The sequence below is a fragment of the Amblyomma americanum genome, chromosome 9 (genome assembly GCF_052857255.1).
Source record: "Amblyomma americanum isolate KBUSLIRL-KWMA chromosome 9, ASM5285725v1, whole genome shotgun sequence".
Classification (NCBI taxonomy): Eukaryota; Metazoa; Arthropoda; class Arachnida; order Ixodida; family Ixodidae; genus Amblyomma; species Amblyomma americanum.
In genome coordinates this window covers 128,894,127-128,913,385 of record NC_135505.1, presented here as the reverse complement: position 1 = coordinate 128,913,385, position 19,259 = coordinate 128,894,127, and the positions used below count along the sequence as shown (strand labels likewise).

Here is a 19,259-nt window from a genome sequence, read left to right as displayed (position 1 = left end):
CTGCTTTGAGCGTCAGGGGCTTATGCAAGACGGTGAAGACGCGGACAGAATTTTCTTGCTTTCATTGTTACCGTAAGCACAAAACAATGCACGCAAAAATTAAAAACAAACATTGCCGGCGCACGGGGCGCCGTAGATGTCTGCAGTTTTATTTAACGTCGGCATAAATCGAACAAGAAAACGAGTATAAAAACGGAATAAATTATCTACGGAGAGTACATTCGATCTGACTACGTCAGCAATATCACATGTAATTTGCCACACCACGGCAAGTTTACCGCTGCCCTGCCAGCTCTGAAAGCGCAGAACTAACGTCCACAATTGGGCAGCGGTATTCAACGCGGTCTTTTATACAAGGCGCTAGTATTTCGGTCAAAGTCCGTGGCGCGATAAGGAGAGCAGGGGCAGAGTTGACGTTCTTCGGTGAGAGTCCAGTCGTACGGGCTTCTAAGCCTGTTCTGACCTTTCATTACCTTCTTCCGAAGATGCCAATAGTTCTTCGTCCTCCCTAGCAACAAGAAAACATACGGCAATTATTGTGTACTCTTCTATCAAATGCTTGCGTCGAAAAAACAAGATAGTCATTCCGGCTTCATGTAAAATGGGCATTAACTCCGCGCACACCTTGAACTTCGAGACATATATATATGACGTCACTCCGCTCGAATAAAAAAAAATTCTTCAAATGGCTCGCTTTCTAAAATGTTTCACATAAGGAAGGATGCATTAGGCATATGCCGATAATTGTCAAGAATAATCGCATAAGTCGTTAGTGAGAAATTGGTCATATACAAGCTTGTTTTTTTTTTCTTTTAAGAAAGAAAAGCAAAGAACATGCGTCAATTTTATTCAAAAATTGCTGAGCGCTCTGTATTTTCGAGTGCTCTCAAATGATTATGAATGCCTTTGAATGAAGCGTCGCTAACATGAGCGTGCCGTTCCAGTCAGATCGACTGATGTTTACCGCTTTGTGAACCACAAACTTTTTGTTATGCCTCGCATGCAGACAAATGCATAGATTGACCTCAAAATGATGCTATTTATTTACTTATCACTTTCAAGCCATTTTGAACCCAGAGTTTTCGGAAAGATGAATTATATTTTTTTTAACACTGGCTTCCTAATAAGACTTCTGTCGTGGTGTGCACTTGCACCGCTGTATTTTCAGCTTGAAAAAAATTCATCACAACTGAAAATTGGTTTATCTACCAAGAGTCAATTGACTCTGCAGAGAGCTCACAAGGCTAAAAAGTTAAATATGTTCCCCACCAAAATCGGCCGCGTGTTAATACATGCACGCGATCAGCACATAGAACGCCAAGGATGACTATTAGCGAAAGATGAAAACACGCTGAATAGTTTTCTTTTATAGCACAACAGTTTGTAGCACAGAAAAATTGCATATATGCACCCTGTTTCGTTTGATTCAACGTGTACAAACAGTCCAAACCTGTCGGCCACTTTATAAAGGCGTAGTTTTATTGCTGCTAAATGTTCAAGAAAAATATTTTAATAGCGTAGTGAGCAAAAACCAGTATCGAAGTACCATCGTATCAAACCTACTTCTATATATTGCCGTAGCGCTCGAAGTGTCAAAGTGCGAAGTAGCAGCGACTTGCCTTTTTTTGACACGCTGTCTGTACACGACGTACCCGATGAGAAAGCCAAAGCACACCACAGGAACCACTACCATCAATGTGATGGTTGTAATGCTGAACCAATGTGGGCTAGGTTTTGCTGAAACGCGTAAAAAAAACAATTGATCGGACAAAACACTAAATAAATTGAGTTCTCGGCAACGTATCTAGCCCGGACACGTCGATTTTTACCGTTAAACACATTCTGCTGCGCAATGATGAACTGCGCCTCATAGATGTCTGCGCAAGGAGGATTTTTTTTTGTAGGGGACTCAAACATTTCAAATTTCTGTTTGATGTCCCATGATTTCCTGCCGCTCTATAGTTTACTCATTAATTTGGTTTCTCTTTCACTGCCTTTATGCTTTGCCCTTAAAAAAATGGTCTATAGAAAATATGGAATTCTTATAGATTATTGCCTTCCATGGATATTCCTTTTGGCAATTCATAGTCTACAGACTATGCACAAAAGTCTGCTAAAAGTGTATGGCCATAAATTTATGGATTCTCCTAATGTATACATTAAAGGATTTGTTTTGCTTATAGACTTCTCCGAGGTTTATATTTAGAGAATCTATAGACATTATAGACAGAAGTCTATGGACAGCCGGTAGAGCGTCTAAAGAGATTTTTTAAGGGATGGTTCGAGAGCTATCGTAGATTGGTGGCATTAAGTGCACATGCAGCAGTTAAACGCCCCGAAAGTTCGATCAGGCATTAGGAAGATGTAACCCAATTTAGCTACAGGTTGATTTAGCCACTTTGATTATCTAACCCGCATTTACCGCATTCATGAAAATCTAGCCCCAGCACCGAAGCGAACAAAGCAATGCGATGGCACTCAAGTCACTAAAACGTGCCGCCAAAACTTACGTCCATAAAGCGTCTTGACGTCAATGAGAGCAGCCGGTCCTTCCTTTATCCGGTGCGCACCATTGTTGAAGGCCATTACGGCAATCCCGTAGAGGCAACTAGGGGCAAGGTTGCCGAGAGTGAGTTCTGTTGATTTAGTAGTCACTTCAAATTCTAGTGATTCATTGGTCACGACCACCCTGTAGCCGTCAACCGGGCCTTTAGCGTCTTCTGGACGCGTCCAGGCAATTCCCAAGCTGTAGCGAGAAACACTGGTAGAGTTCAGCTGGCGTGGAGTGGTAGGGGCTGCAAGTGGCATTAAGTACAATCAGACAAAAATTATTGTGAGACTCAAAAGAAAATGAAGAATAAAGTGTCTCTGCATGTAGCAAGTATAATCAGACAGTGGGGATGATGACGAAAATGGTAATTTAAAGTTTTTAAAAGAAATTATCGTAACTGGGGGTCTAAACGCGAGCTCAGCCCTTCCCGCAGTTGTCTGCGTCCTCCTCATGTTAGGGTTCAGGAAGGGTGCACGCCTCCGAACACTAACGTTACTTAATAAAAGCTCACACAGTTTGCAGGCGACATTCCTTCACAAATGTCGACGTCCTGCTGTAGCTACGGTGAAAAAACGATTGGCATTGTAGAAAATGTAGTGAGCAGTGCCGAAACTTGTGCACGTTCTACCGCAGCCTCGATCATCTAGTGCTGCTAGTGTTACGCGACCATGATCTGTGCTCAGATGCCATCGGTGAGCTCTTCAGCCACGCAGCAAAGCGTTCCATGAATATAATATCCCTTAGTGAAGGAAGTCAATCGTTAGGAATAAAGCAGCGAAGATATCGGTTAAAGTTATTGGTAGTTATGAAATTTTTACTAGAATAGAAAAATGGTGTCAGAAGAGAAGGGGCGTTCAATTACGGAACAAGTTAGTGGTTTTAAGAGTCAACTGCCAACAAATTGAACTAAGTTTCAGTGCAAACTTTCCTTAAGACCTTATTATAGCTTATAAAACTGGTGGGCCAAATTCCAAAATGTAGAAGACCCGAGTTTCTCTTGTTAACAATGAGCACAAAATACTTGAAAATGTGCTTGTTTTCTTCACTGCAGCGATATCCTTGCCAATTTTAATGGCATTTCATTGCTTCGATTTCACTTCCATTTTCCTGAGCCTGTAGCAAACGCGAGCTAGTTACTCTTCAGCAAAGAAAGCATAATTGCAATGCTATGCAGAAAACAAAAAATTGGGAAAGCATAGATAGAAGCTGAAATTGTTTGGAACTGTTGCTCCAACAAATGTGAAGGCTTCACTTACTTCCGACATCAGTTTGAAAGTACGCTCTCTTTGGCGGCCCACACGTGTCCTCCGAGGTGCAGGATGAAACCAATACTGTGTACTGGTGCCACGTCTCAAGACCATGCAGCCAAATGCTGCTGTTAGTCGTAAAAGCGCTGCTAGCGGTTTTCTCGAGCTCGACGGCATAGTAAGCGATGTCATGTTGCAGATCAATGGGCTCAGTCCAGTTCACCAGCACTCTGTTCTCATATATATCAGCAACCTCTGGCATTGGTGGTACCGGTCCTAAAAAAATAGGGGAGCAAAAAGAAGTGCTCAGCACTCGCATTCTGTAGACCCACTCCAGGTTTATCAGCATCTCATTACAGCAAAATATTCAGCTCGCGCATCTAGAAGCACGCACTTATTTCCTGTCATGCGTTTGCCAGACATATACGCAGTCATATTCGTCGACACGTCTTCAATTCCCATTTCTTGTTTAATGTACAGCTCATGCAAGTAAGTGACACCTCAGTGCCAAATCCAAAGGGAGGTGCGGTGAGGGATGCAGCAGCGACATCTCGCGATTTTTTTCGATCGCCTGCGTCTATACCTTGCTGCGTAATTTTGCAACACGCTCCCCTTTTCATTTCCACACAAAATGTGCATGCAGCAGCCGGACTGAAAAACTTGACCTCGTCCTCAGTTGCAGACCAATACATCCTCCGAGCTACCATGGATGGCTCGGCAATAACCGGAAAAGGACTACGCTGCACTAAATTCTTTCAAAGCTAATTAAAGCTTTTTTATTAGCTTTGATGATATCGCAAAATGGAATAGCGACCGCGAAATGAGAGGCCTATTTGGCAACATGAAACAAAAGATAAGTACTGCGATCGCCTGCATTAAATTTAACGAGGATAAAAATTTCATCTGTTTCTAACGCCAGCCCAGTAATCGCCGACGACGACTAAATTAGGACTCGCAAGTCTAAAAATTCCTTCCGTTAAAAAAAAAATTGACGTGTAGGCCACCAGAAAAGGATCACTGCCTGAATCACGTAACTGCATCGCTACATTGAAAGTCCTTTAAATCGAGGTGTAATTGTGCCGCGGGGAGGAAACAGTAGTTACCTTGTCCGATGCTTTCGAACTCCACGCTCGCTGCAGGTCCAGCTTGCTTGAGTCCATATGGATTCGCGATGTTGTACGCCTGGACGTCCACCTTGTATTTAGTGTACTGTTCAATGGTCTTCTGAATTAGTGTCGTAGTATTACCAGGTACTTCGGTGATGACCACTTTTTTAGTTTCCAGGTTCCCAGTGCTGACAATGTATCCATCAATTGGACCATTCGGAATGTCAGGCCGTTCCCAGGTGTAGAAAGCTACCTGTGGCGAGGGTTGGTATAGGTTGAGGTTCTTTACCGCTGACGGAGCTGGAAAGGGCAAAATGTTGCATGAAGCAAAGAGGCGGTTGCCGCTGGCAAGAAATAACCTAACAAAACGTATCTATTTCCACGAGGTACTTTTTGGTGTTTGCCGATTTGATAAGTTACTGTCATGATGAAAACATGTTAACAGTCATCGCAAGGCTGTTTTTATCTGCATGCCAAAGAAGTCCGACGCAAATGAGGACAATTTTGGGAAATACTGAACACAAGCGCTGTTCTACATTTAAGCATCTAGATGGTAAACGAAGGGCTAAGTAATCGTGCCATTAAATTGACTTGTATGAACATGCGAATGAAAGCTAATGTTTTGTGGCGAACCTTTTGCTAGACAACATATAAGGAACTCGAAATCTAAATACGTGACTTCATCGGAGGACCATAGTAAATTTGCTAGAGCCACTTACTGCATGCTGCGGCTGGTGGGCAAACCTTTACGCTGTGTGAAGAGTTTTTTTGATACGAGCATTCTGCACGAAGCCCACATGTTTTTTCAAAAAGATAATGCAGCCCGGAAACATTTCCATCATGCGAAAGTATTTCTAAAATGCGTCATTGAACATTACTATGCTACCAGCTTACTCATGCATACCTGTGAACTAATCGGTGGCTAGTCAGACGTGACAAGGTATCATGCGTTCTAGATTCTTCCATCTCATCAGTTCATATTCACTATCGAATAAAAATGCGAGGTCAACAAAACAAGCATGAGGAAATTTTAATACAAGGAGGTTAAATATTCGAAGGCTTAAAGAACTCTTCCAAACTAAGATTTACATATTCAGAGTGATAGAAAGTACGTCTCCACTTCTGTCAACTAATATTTTCTTTATATGTTAAGTTTTCTCTATAATTTATTCATGCTCCGTAGTTCCTCAAAACTCAGGAACTACCGGCTCGAGCGTACTTTACATAGTGACGGTGACAAGCAGAGGTATTTTCAATGAATGCCCGCAGTTTTACCACCAGATTTTACAGGGATAAGAAAATTTGTGGGCTACTCCAGTGAAACTGCTAGATACTTACCGCTCACATTGGCCTTTGCTGTTGTCGATCCTTCGTGACATTGCCCAGTACAGTTCTTAACAACCGCCTTCTGGTGGGCTGCTTTTGGCAGAGCTTTACCGTGCACGGGTGCGGCATTGAGTTGCGCCGCGGCGAAGTTCTTGAAGTTGTTGATAGGAGAATTAGAAGCAGCTTCATCGAACGAGTGAGGAATCTGGTTCTTGAAAGATAGTTCTAACAACGGCTCTCTGGGGTCTGGCAAATCCGCTATTCTTGATCCTCCTGTGAAACAGAAAATAGACAATATTGCAATGATAATATTTATGATAATATATAAACAAGAGTAGATATGACATTGTGAATCTCTCTAGCATGTACTACATGGTGCTTAAAGTAGTAGGAGCTGGTGAAAGCTGCCACTGGTTATGACCAACACTGGCCTTTGACTTGAGAAAACTATTGCATTGCTTTGGCCAGCTGGAGAAAATAGGTTACGACCTATAGTAATACATGCAAAGAAAAATTTCTGTAATAGTTTTCTGGCTCCACAGTGCTCCTGTGATGTCCCTCTGAATATACCAGCACAACTAGGATATAAATGTTACAGTATGAAGAGTCATTTAAAATGCGATATTTTTAAAACACTGCGATCCGTGCGCGTGGGGGTCACCTCCGGTGGGTGGTACGTTAAGAGAGCGCAGGCTATATAAGCACGTGCTAACAATAATTTTCTCAAGACCTTTTTCGTTTCACAGTGTACAAGTTGAGTCGTCCGTTGATTAACGCTTCGCTAGTACTTCGATTAAGAGTGTGCCGAAGTATGTTACGTCATTTCGAATGTATTTTTCCTGTTTAAAACGCAACGTAAAATATGGGCTGCGCTGACTCTCATACGGCTGGGTTATTCCCGAATCTCCGCAAGCTTTTTCTGGAGTCCGACATCACGTCACGGGTGCTGCACTTTCTTAACAGAGTCATTGAAACTAGACAGCTTAGCTTTATATAAAAAGCTGTTCTCAAACGGCATAAGCGAACGAAAAAAAAGGGCGTATGAAGGAAACAATGCCTTCAGCCGCCACCGCGGTGTTTACGAGCATCCCGTTTGTGTGCAAAGGTGGTGTTGTGAAAAAGGTGCTGTGCGCAGGCATCTGAAGAACGTGGATGCCTTTTTTGTGCATTAGGAAATATTGTCTTTCATGGGTCTCAGGACACTGCAGAGTCGCAACGAACAGAAAAAATTGAGGTGCAAAGGTTTCAGGCATCTAAAAATTGTTATGTAATTCAATTAAGCGAAGTCTTACTGTTAAAGATGAGAAGATTACCTGCAGTTGGCATCAAAGAAGCTATATGTATATAAATAATACGATTTGAGGACATCGTCAAGTTGTCCTTAGCTGAACTCAGCTGTCTTGCTGGCGGTTGCTATTGCATGCTCATGGTAATACAGGCAAATACCATTCAAGGCACGCCAGCGCCAATATATTCCTCTTCTGTGAGAGCACGAAACGAAAGACTATAGGCAATAAAAACTGACAGCATTCGCCTTTGTTACCGGAACCACGGAAATGAGCCGAAGTTATAAAAATTTTCACCTTGGCTAGAACGCACACCTACAACGTAGGTTCTATGTGTACGCCCAGTATAAAAGGGCGACAGCTCCATTCGGCACAACTAGAGCGAGGACGGAGGTATGCTGCGAATCAGGTTTGAAGTGTCACTGCAATATCTTACTCGTCTCTTTGCTGCATTAAGCAACAAACATTAAGCAACAGCTGCATTAAGCAACAGCTGATAATTGCTTGTCTGCCATTTGTGCGCCGTTGGGGTGCAGCAAACTACATGACCACGTAACTATTGCAGGACTCATATCACACGTTTTCGTTATCAGAATCATAATTCCATCTTTACCATGACGCAGCAAACGATTCTGATTCGTTCCTCGTCTCCTTATCATTCTGTCATCGCCATGTGACCTCTCCGACGATTCCGATAGGTTCGTGCCTTTTTGAGACGATGATCGACTTATCATTCCGCATTCACAGCAACCTCCAACAAATTACAGATGACGGTGCCAAGAAATGCAAAATTTACTTTCGAAACAGTTGCATAGAGCTTGCATATTGAAATATAGGTACACACGATTGTTAGTGTACATACTCTCAAACTTAACTGAGAAATTTTCTTCCATTTGATGGAGGCCTCCTTCCATCAATTAATAGACAGCTCTAATATTGCAAAAAGACTTGAATTAAAAAATAATTGACCGAGAGAAATAGGTTCAGTGTCTGAAACTTCAGTCAGCAAAACAATTTCGATATTCAATCGCGGAAATCCCCTACAGCTACTGCGCTGTAAAAACACAGTACCGTATAGGTAGATTAATCATCCTGTGCTCTTAGTGGCCACGAAATTTGCGCGCGCAGACTTGTAGGTGCTAATACTACAGATGATCAATGTGCGCAAAAGATTACGCAATTGACGTGCACTAGAGAAACAGGACAGGCGCAACACTAACAACTAGTGTTGCGCCTGTCCTTGTGTTTCTCTCGTGTACGTGGTTTGTCTAATCTTTCGCCCACATCTATCGTCTGTAGTATTAACATGCACCAACTAAGGCGAGCTATTGTAGGTGCCATCGGGAAGCGCATTCGTGGGCTGCGTTTGATGCGCGTGCTGTCCGTCAGCCGTTTGACAGATTTGTCCGCGTGTTAAGGCACTTGGAAGTTGATGTACACTGCAGAAGTAGCACACTCTCACGTCCTTTTCTGCAAGCTTCAAGGCCTAGCGCTCCGTAGATAGGAATTTCATAAAAGCACGTACCTATATAGCACAAATGAGTGCTACTAGATTCTAATTTAGCGCACCTTTCAGTCATGTTCTTAATTTTCAAACACATTAAAGCCAGTAACTGTCTGTGCTCTTAAAAACCGCACCCAGCATGAAACCGTGGTTGCATGCGTTTCGAGACTCCCATTAGGTTTTGCATGAACGTTTTGCTGCTTTTGAAACATATCTAGTTTCCAGAAGCGTTGCCTGCTGAAATACATAGAAGTATTCGCGACAGAAGTAATCTGGCCAAGATTCTATAATGAATATGCGCTCGTAGCATTGCTTGTAAGATGTGGAATCATAGTAGGCAGGAGACGTGCTATTAAACGAGCATTTTCACTTGCCAAGAAAAGTTCAAGAAAGTACAATTTTCACTACCTGAAACAACTTCTTGGGGTCCATTAGTAACCACGCTGCCGTCTTCTGTCTGTGAGGAAAACAAAAACAAACAAAAAGCAAATGGGCATGAGGCGAGTTGCTCCCCGGATTTCATACACTGATTAATGCATATATTCACTCAATCTGCAGCAACTTGTAGCGCTATTCAATGAGCCAGGCTAATACGAACAACAAATAAATGGAATGCAAACTAACACGACAGACTAACACACGGAACTAAACGAAATATAGTTATAAGGCAATATACTTGAGAGTTATATAGTTACAGTTATACGGGGTATCTTTTTTATTTGTTACCTGCTGTAAATTTTAATACAAAAAAAGCTCACGTTATTACACGTGTATTATGTTGCAGTTGCCTTGCCACTGCATGGCAGCCACTTGAAATGCAGCTACTTGTACACTGAGCGCCAAATAAAAAAAATTAATTTGTTAATTTATTGTAAATTGAATACTGATATATCGAAATAAAAGGGAAGTCTGCGTATGACCAGCTGCAGTAAGAAATGACAGGCAATAAGCGAGTTGCGGGAGAAATTTAGGCTTCCGCATTCCTGTTGAAACCGAAACAGCTCGGCAAATAGCGACGGTGACGTCCTCTCCGCGCGCATTGGTCAGGAAGTCCGGCGTCACTTCCGGCGCTATCACCGTGTGCTCTCCTCTCCTCATTTTCTTTCGACAGCAGCTTTTAATCTTAGCGTTAGCAGTCGGCGTGTGGCATGCCCAAAACTTTGCCTTCCGCAGCTTTGGTAATGTGTCGTGTCATGCCGACTATAAGCGCTGTCCTTTGCGATATGTTGGAAAGCGCAGGCTCGTACACATTTATTCGAAGGCGTTGCTGAACGCAAGTTAGTGTGCATAGCAGGAACGACCATACTCTGTCTGGACGCTAAAAATGCACGTCTCAATGGAGTGTCTGGTTGAGACAAGTTCCTTCGAGGAATAGCCTCTCACTAATATAGTGATAGGCTATTTGACTCCGCACGAAGACGCCTGCCTAGTAGCGCTAGGATATGCTGCTCAAAACCAGGATCGAATCGTTCCTGCTGACACTTCGTTTGTACGGGTATTCGACAAGTTTGCAAAAGGTGGCGCACTGGTCAGCGTGCAAAGAAAAGAGGATTACATCATCAGTGAAGTACGTGAACGGCGTCCTCGCGTGCGTAGTATTCAAGCTGGAAGTGGAGCGTGCTTGAAGCTGCAACGTCCACCAGGACTCAACTCACACACCGCTTGTGAAGCATCGATTTTATCCATTCCACGTAAGCCGGCACCAAACACTGCATGGCAGAGCTCTCGAACGACGCCTCGACTTCTGAAATTGGTTTTTAATTTAAACAGGCAGAGACTCTGGATTCATTAATATTATAGTTTAGATTGATGAGGCTTACTTTTGCATCAGTTAAACTGTCACTATGAATAACGACCATTACTGGCCCAGCGTGGACTCCCATTAGATCCACCAGCACAAACACTGCATAAATTGGTCCGTCAACGTTTGGTGAGGAACATTTGTTGAGATTATCACTGGCTCATACTTTCATGATACCTTAACACACAGCTCTACAAGGAAGCAATGTTTAAGAGTTGTTCAAGATTTCACTTCTGTCCTACAGCTTCATATGTTGAAGGATAAATGGTTGCACAGTATGGTGAACAGAAGACTTAACACATTTTCTATTTGTTTTTGTGAAGCCGAGTGCTTTGTTTAAACTTTTAAAACAGTCGAGTGCGAGCGTGAAGTAGTAGCTTTACAAAATTTGTCTAATAGGTGTCTCAATGTATCAAACTCAAATAGTTTTTTCACATAAGTGATTCCGTGACAGCTAGATGCGCTACTCCCGTTGCGATATTTTCTTGAAATAAAAGGATGCCCTCAACCCGCGATTCAAATTAGGCGAAAGGACAGAGTAAAAGCGCTTCTATGCGAACTCATCATCCTTCAACACCTGCGAATAAATTTGTGCGGGCCTGTGCACTCTTCTTTTATAGAACGTAGGCTCGAGAAGGAACTCACATGCATGCATGTCGCCAACGTGTGTGCAATACACGCGCAGGGTCTGCCATCTTTTTTCGCGCAGTGGAAATGCGGCTGTACTTTGAAATATGCACTGAAAAGCATCTCAGAAGGGGTGGTCATCATGCATGCAGTACGCGAAGCAACTGAACACGAGGCCGGATTTTTCACGACTGTCTTTCCAGCGATCTTTCCCTTCCCTGCAGCAAAGCAGCCGCATACACATGCGATATGCAGTTAAACTGGTATTTACGGCGCACGTGCTTCCGCAAGAAAATTGTTCGACCAGATCATATGTGTTCACGATTATGCGTGCGCACCTCTCTCATTACTTCGAGAGATTTAGCTGACTGGCGGAACTCTGCAGCTGGATTACTGCCTATAGGGCGGAACGTCATTCTATTCCGCTTACAATTCACAGGCAACAATTCACGTCCGATAAAATCACAACGACCACAGAGAGACGTTCACAAGAGTTGTCTGCGGTCATGTTTGCAGTGCAGTCAGTAAAAAAAAAAAAACCGCTATGACCAACCACGCTGCGGTCAGTATGATAAGCAATGAGCGTCGTAACTTTCGCTCCCATGTGGTATTGAATGCTATTTACTGGAGGCACGACAGCCGTTAGCCTACTTTTGAGGATCCGTCTAACCTTACGTGCACAATTTGACAGCTAGATAGCACAGCGCATCGAAGGCTACACGCTCGCGTCACCGTTCTATATGTAAATATGTGCAAGCACGGTTACCAGCTTGTTCTGCACTCTACGGCTGCCTATGATAAATTGCCACGTAATAAAGCTCACTCGGCCCTTGAGTTCATTGTGAAAATCTTGCATAATTGACCCCATTTACTTGTCTAATAGCAGTATAAACATACTCAGAGCAACATGACGGCAAACAATATGTCATCGGTTTCAGCGATCTGCTATGCGAAATTTATATGGAAACAAGCAAAAAATTTGGAACATCCGGTCTAGCTCCCCATCGAGTAACTGTGTTCTCATTCCTATATCACTTCTTTTATCCGTCAGGCATGAGACGCAATTAAACAATGTTATTTCCTGGTAAAGGCACAGAGAACCAGCTGCAGATAAGATTAAGAATATTTTTTTATTTGATTCGTATAATACATGCTCCAGCCCGCATAATTAAGCGTTATTGCTTGTGTGAGTGGCTGTGTGTGGCTCAGTGTGCGTGGATAGGCAGCATTCCTTTTTTCCTTTCGATTACATCAACATTACCATCATCGTAATAAAAGTCCAGTTCAGGTTTTTGTTGATACTGCAGCAGCTGAGGTCATTCCAGATCGAGTTGCATGTCCGAAAAGGCGCAAGTGGTTTTACAAATAAAGATTGAGTAGCCGTACTCTACCAGCGGCAGCCTACCTGCCTCAGAAAATGCGCCACATCTCCACTCCTAGATTGATTCTACCACTTCAAGGTGTGTTTTGAAACTCTTGTAATGCACTAGTCTGCCCTTTGAGACAGTTACTTCCTATCTGCATATTCCCTTCGAACAGCACAGAACCGTTTTTTTTATTTCCAGCAAGATATTAAGGCCTATTCTCTAATACACAAAGTTCTATTTTTGTTTCTCTTACTTGAGATCAAGTGAGATCATTTCTTGTAGAGATTGGTATGCCTGAATCACGACAATTCAAACTCTAGGTGAACCGAAAATCGCGTCGAAATGCGTGGGGTTAGAAGTCAAGGCATTCAGATTAGAACGGGGCCAGCCAGCCGCGTGGGCAGCCCCGGAGTAGACAGCGGGGCATAATGGTGGGCCTGTTGGTATGGCATGTTAAAGAAGAAAATACCAGCCAGTCTGTACTCAATAAAAAATTCTGTTAGTCCAGCCGTTGTCCTGTGTTGTTCTCTTCTGGTGCGTTCGTCTTTTTTTGGCTGGTATTTTCTTCTTTAACAACCGGAGTAGACAGGTCGGCGGATTCTACTGCTTATTGAACGCGTGAAAGCTGCTGAGCGCACAGCGTATAGTATTGACCTGACGTAGTGGTGAATTTTTCATAATGTGCAGTTGTTTTGTGAACACAACAAATAATATACAGGCTGGTGCACTTTGCGCTTCCGCATTAAACAGGAATTGCTAGAAAGACATTTCACCAAGTCAGCAGAAATGCCTACGTTTTGCAGTAGTTGACTCCGACTCCACTGCCCACCAGATAACGCGGACATGCCCAGGAAAACCACTAGTGCTCGGCCTGGCTCCTCAGGAGTCAGCTGTCTCAGAACAATGACCAACACATACGCTTCTGGGAAGAGCCTACACATATTCAGTGTCTTTGTACAGAAAATGGGATTGCCTCCTTGCTGGTAAGACTTCCAAACGCCTCTTACTATCGCAGTTTTCATTGCCCTGTGCTAAATTGTACGATGAAAAAAGACGTAGTCGACAACTTTAGTCACGACTTAAGCGCAGGGAACTAAGAGCACTATTTTGAAGGACCAGTGAAAATAAGGCGTAGCGAGGGAAGCCATACTGCTGGCCCTGGACTTGACATGAAGGTGACAGAAAAGAGCAGCGAACGCTAGAAAGCGAGGACAAAGAATGCGATAAGTCGCACGTACTGATAAAATGGTCCTCAGTGATAATGGAATTCCACTTATGCACACGGCCCCAGCAGCACTGTGATAGCATTCATTGTAAAAGGCTACGTCACGACATTTATTTGATTGGTTTTCATTGTTACTGGAAAGCCGCCAGTCGTTGAGCTTTAGCCAGCCGATGCGCTGCCGGGAATGGGAGGCAGGGACCGGTTTGCTGCGTGGAATGTCCAGGCTTTATTGTTTCATTGTAAATTCTCTAGTACAAAACGTCGTTTATTCTTCAATAAACAACTGATTTTGACAAGATTGAAGAAGTGAATGAAGTAAACCCGAAGACGGCGATAAATACGCTCAAAAAGTTTCCTTTAGTTAAGCCTGCTGCCTCGAGTATAGAAGATAAGTCTATGAGACTTAACGCCCCGATGACTTGCATTGTGTACGAAGCCACAAACAGGGTTTCTCATTAATCGGTAAACTAATTCCCAATAAAATGTACCAAGGTGCTGCGATATTTATATAAGCTTAAGTTTTGTCGCGGGATGCGGCCTTAATGTCTAAAACAGAACTGGTTGCGGGAGCACTTGTAATATAAAATAATATACCCTTGCCGGACTGGCGCAGAGCTAACAGTTTCACGAGGCAACTACAGAAAAAAAAAATGAGGAAAGAATTTGATATCGAATCAAAGCTGCACAATTTGAAAAGCTGAGTTACAGCAACAAAAATGCTAAAATGAACTGTATTGTGATCTCCGGCGTTTCTTCATACCCTGATCTAGCAAACACCCAGATAACGTGTGTGTCGCATTAGCCAGTGTCAAGAAACGATAGGAGAGCGCATTCAATAGCCAGAAACAAGGAGGGATTGTCTTCCGTCAGATACTTTCCTGTTTGTTGCACACAACGACACGACATATTCTCTTTCGCTATGATACCGCATCATGCACATTCATCGCATGATACCTAGTACAGCTTTTAGAAAATTATTCTTCCAGATTTCACAAGCATGCTGCCTGTAATCAGATTACAGAGAACGCTTCAAATGCTTTGAGAGGAGCCGCGAGAAAACAAATGATATTTGGGGTTTAACCTCATAAAGCTGCATGCGCTTTGTAAGACGCCGTAGTAGATGACTTAGTAGATGACACAAACTCCTTTAATGCGGACCGACATCGCAGATTAAAGGAGAGCCTGAGGATTACCTCTCTCGCCTGGTTAAATACAGGCCACTGCGTTCGGGATTGAACCCAGGCCCTCCAGCTTAGTGCCAGAGCACCTTTAACACTGAACCACCACGGCGGGGCATTAGTGAAGGGTAAAGGGGATAAATATTTGGTTAGAAACATGTCCGTGCGTACCTGGCCCTTAATATACGAACTCCGTCCTGAGTTCAGCCGCCGCGATGGCTCAGTGGTTATGGCGCTCGGCTGCTGACCCGAAAGACGCGGGTTCGATCCCGGCCGTGGAGGTCGAATTACGATGAAGGCGAAATTCCAGAGGCCCGTGTACTGTGCGACGTCAGTAGACGTTAAAGAACTGCAGGTGGTCGAAATTTCCGGAGCCCTTCACTATGGCGTCTCTCATAGCCTGAGTCGCTTTGGGACGTTTAGCCCCCTTAAACCAAACCAAACCTGCCCACTTTCGCAGCGTTAGCCTTGAAAGAAGTTGCAATTGTAGCAACTGCGTAAGAGTTGTCAGAGTTCACATTTGTAGTGACAAATAAACTTTGCTCATGCCTTTTTGAGGTTCCGATTGAATATATCTTTCCGCTTTCTGCTACCAATGTACAGTATTCGCCTTTGACACGTTTAGCGCAGCTACTCATGACGATACAACTACTCCGATAACTTCGCGTCTGGCACGAGAAGTTGTCGGACGTTTGTCGGACTGGAAAAACACTGGAGCATAGCAGAACACGAAGACAATGAAATGAAACAAACAGCGCAGGCGCTCATTGGTGTATTATAGATGCGAAGACGCACACAAACGCAGACTAACAAGTTTGTTGTCTGCGTTTGTGTACGTCTTTGCATCTTCGCCGCCCGTGTCTTGTTCGCGCAGTTTTTCGTAGCTACTGTGCCAGGCTACCAAAGTACTAGAACGAGTTTTCACTTTATGCCCGATGTGGATGTGTTGTTTTTACTTTGTTTCTCACCGCTGTCTCATGTACTTCTGTCGCTATTGCATAGGAAAGATTGTAACCGCGCATAATCGATTCTACGAAGTTCAAGATTGTTGTCCACGCTTTGGGAGTCTTATCTCGAAAGTTACTCGTAACCTCTAATATAAATGCATCTGTGGATGATGGTGATTGGCCTGGTGCATTTCCTGCTCTTGTAGTAGCCTAAGCCTAGTTGCTGTACACAAGTTCACCCTATAAAGATTGTGTGTAAAGTAAGCTTGCCCCTTTTTTGTTCAAAACATCGTACGCACCTGCGTCACAGCCACATGACAGTATTGAGAAACTTTACGATTCGACTTTTCCTCTCTATGCTAGAGGAATAACCACGCTAAGAAAACCTCCAAGCAAATATGAATGGTAAATTTAGAATTTTCTATGAGAGTGGCTTCTCAATTCCTTAAACCAAAATTGCTTCCACTCTTCTCAATGAAGTTTGAGTCTGCTACTACATTGTACACGAAACTTACTGGGACATGAAGTAACTGGTGTACAAATCACAGCCACAAAAAATCTGTTCATGACTGCCCATGGAATTAAAATAGTCGCGCTGGCTGCGAAAAGTCAAAAAGGATTCTAGAAAAGAACTAAGTCGGTTTATAAACCAGCTGATCAGTTTTTGTCTACACCGTTACGTCTTGGTCGCAGTTGTTGCCGGAGCTGCATATTTATGTTTATTTTGTTACAGATAAACCTCGCGTCGTCTGTTGAGACATAGCTGTCATCTTCACTATGGTTTTGCATGGCGAAATGGTACATACACGTTTCTCCTGCTTGCTATTTAGACGCAAAGTGCGTCAATAAATTCGTAAAAAATCAATGGAGTCGTTAACTTTGGCGCAAATCACCTTCGATGTCGCAGAGAGCGTGCAGGCGTTGCACACGTTTTTTTTTTGCCCCCGGTAATGATGCCGGCCACGATTACTTCAACAGGTAAGTGCCTAATCAACAATCTTGATACAGCTATTGAGTGCATTCTCCGTGACTACGCAGCGACACAGTGTATTTAGGTGTAGAGAAGCCTGGAAGGCCACGCTATCCAGGATTGCTCGCCAACTTTGGCTATTAAGTTCCCTCGGTACAATCGCTACGTGGCAACAAGGCTTCAAGCGCCCCTACAAAAACAACGAAGATTCGGCTGCTCGATTTTTAGAAACTGGGTAATGCAGGAAATATCCCCAGTTGCGAAAGCTTCATTCTCAACTGTTTAATGCGGTAATATTTGGAGCAGATGTGCTTCGCTTTAGCATTGAGCAAAACAGTGCACTTTAATCAATCAATTCGTAAAATTAGACTCGTCGTTAGCAGAAAAATGTCGGAGAAAGGATACTGATAAAAGTGTCAAAACCCGGGAGACGGAAACTTGTTGGTGGAGTTTTATTTTAAGTGCGTTAGATAAGGAAGGGAGCGGGCAAACGCACCCTGAACAACACCGATAGCACCAGGCGTTACCCTCGAAATAGAATGTCTTCCGCTTGGGGCGTACGGATACTGTAATTGTTTTAACAGTTGCCGGAAAATGTTTAAATTTAATTTAGTCTAAGGGGGTTCAACGTCCAAAAGCCACTTAAGCTATAAGAGACGCCATAGTGAAGGGCTCCTGAAATTTCTATCACCTGGGGTTCTTTAATATGCACTGACATCGCACAGTACACGGGCCTCTAGAATTTCGCCTTCATCGACATTCCACCGCCGCGGCCGGGATTAGGCACATGTCACAGGCGTCTTTTGGGACAGCAGCCGAGCGCCATAGCCACTGAGCCACAGTGGCGGCTGGAGAATGTCTAAGAATGCGGCAATTCACTCAAAGATTTTCTCCCGTAGACTTAAAGTAACCTATAGAAAAGCAATAAAAATATGAAAATAATTATTGTCTTAAAAGACCACAGCACACTTCAGACTTACCGGTATCGCACGATCCGTTTCGGCAAGCGACGGGGTGCCGGTGCAAACAGCAGCCAAGAAGGCTGCCAGAGTCATCCACACATCCATAACTTAGGAATGGGCCGCACGCACAGCACCAGTATCTTCTTGAAAATCTCGTTCGCTTACACAGCGCTGCTGTCCCTGTCAACGGCGAGGCACTAGTGCTTCAGCAACACCTGCACATGTCACAGCGGGCCGTCAAACTGTCTTCGCAGCCAGCCGGCAGTGGTACTCTCTCCTATTTACCACAGGCCCAGGCGGGTGCAGCCGTGCAGCCGCTTAAGTGGTCCACGAAGCCGCTGACCTACACGCCCACCTCCTCCTTGCCACGCCGTCTGGTCAAGAGCGCTGGCGCAGAGGCGGCCGCGATAATAGCGGCGAGCTCATCTGATTCCCTGCACGTTGTCGCGCTAGGCCGAACACCTCGGAAGTCTGGGCGATGCGCGTAGCTCCTGCGCCGCTGCTCCCTGCAACGCAGGGGGGCGTCGCGCTGGACGTTCTAAGAGCACGTGTGTTCGCTGTGATCCCATCGCTCTTTTTACAGGAAACGTGTTATTATCGCTAGCAGCTCTTGGCTGTCGCCGTTTATTACGCAAAGCTGTCTTGGACTCATTTGTAAAAGCCTTCCACGCGTGTAATTGCGGTCTTTGCGGCGCAAATACGGAGAAGGATAGACGACATATGTAGGCCAAAAGGGCTTCAGATAAGCTCTGCAGCGAGGGATGCGCAAGATCGTCTGCGTTGTTGAATCTAAGGAAATGCGAGAGATTTCGATAAATCGTAAAAAAAAAGGCTTGAGAAATTGACATCCAAAGGGCAACTAAGACAATGGTCGTTACTCGCAAGCTGGTGATGAGTGCAGGAAATATTAAAATATTAAAGGGAGAATAAGGACAACTCTAAGGAACTATCGTTCTCTCTAAAAATTGACGCCATGTTTTGCCTTGGAAGGTTGATGCTTGTCCGGCAGCGAATGACGTGTTTATCACCGAGAAAATAGAATTTAAGAATTTGCTGCCCAATCGTATGAGACTCGTGAGCTCTACGTAGAAAAGGTCTAGTTGCCACTGCGAGAAAATTGATGGCGTTAAATTGAAAAAAAAAACGTAGCCTCTAGGGCTGG

At 43.9% G+C, this 19,259-nt stretch overlaps 1 protein-coding gene across 1 annotated transcript; it reads right to left on the bottom strand.

Moving 5' to 3' along the window:
• Positions 1-93: 93 nt before the first annotated feature.
• On the bottom strand, positions 94-18,587 carry LOC144104331 (netrin receptor DCC-like). Its single transcript, XM_077637262.1, has 8 exons — positions 18,116-18,587; positions 9,429-9,477; positions 6,243-6,503; positions 4,902-5,204; positions 3,808-4,074; positions 2,511-2,795; positions 1,616-1,737; positions 94-504 (listed from the first exon to the last, which is right to left on the bottom strand). Exons 1-8 carry the CDS (start codon positions 18,200-18,202, stop codon positions 448-450), a joined length of 1,431 nt encoding a protein of 476 aa, XP_077493388.1. The 5' UTR covers positions 18,203-18,587; the 3' UTR covers positions 94-447.
• Between the last annotated feature and the right edge of the window lie 672 nt (positions 18,588-19,259).

What these genes read in the sequence shown, in the direction of transcription:
- LOC144104331 (XM_077637262.1), bottom strand. Translation starts at nt 18,202, where the DNA reads ATGGATGTGTGGATGACTCTGGCAGCCTTCTTGGCTGCTGTTTGCACC. An exon ending in AAACGGATCGTGCGATACCG is followed by an intron (nt 9,478 to 18,115) that starts GTAAGTCTGAAG and finishes TTTTCCTCACAG; the next exon opens with ACAGAAGACGGCAGCGTGGT. An exon ending in GTTCGAAAGCATCGGACAAG is followed by an intron (nt 4,075 to 4,901) that starts GTAACTACTGTT and finishes CTATTTTTTTAG; the next exon opens with GACCGGTACCACCAATGCCA.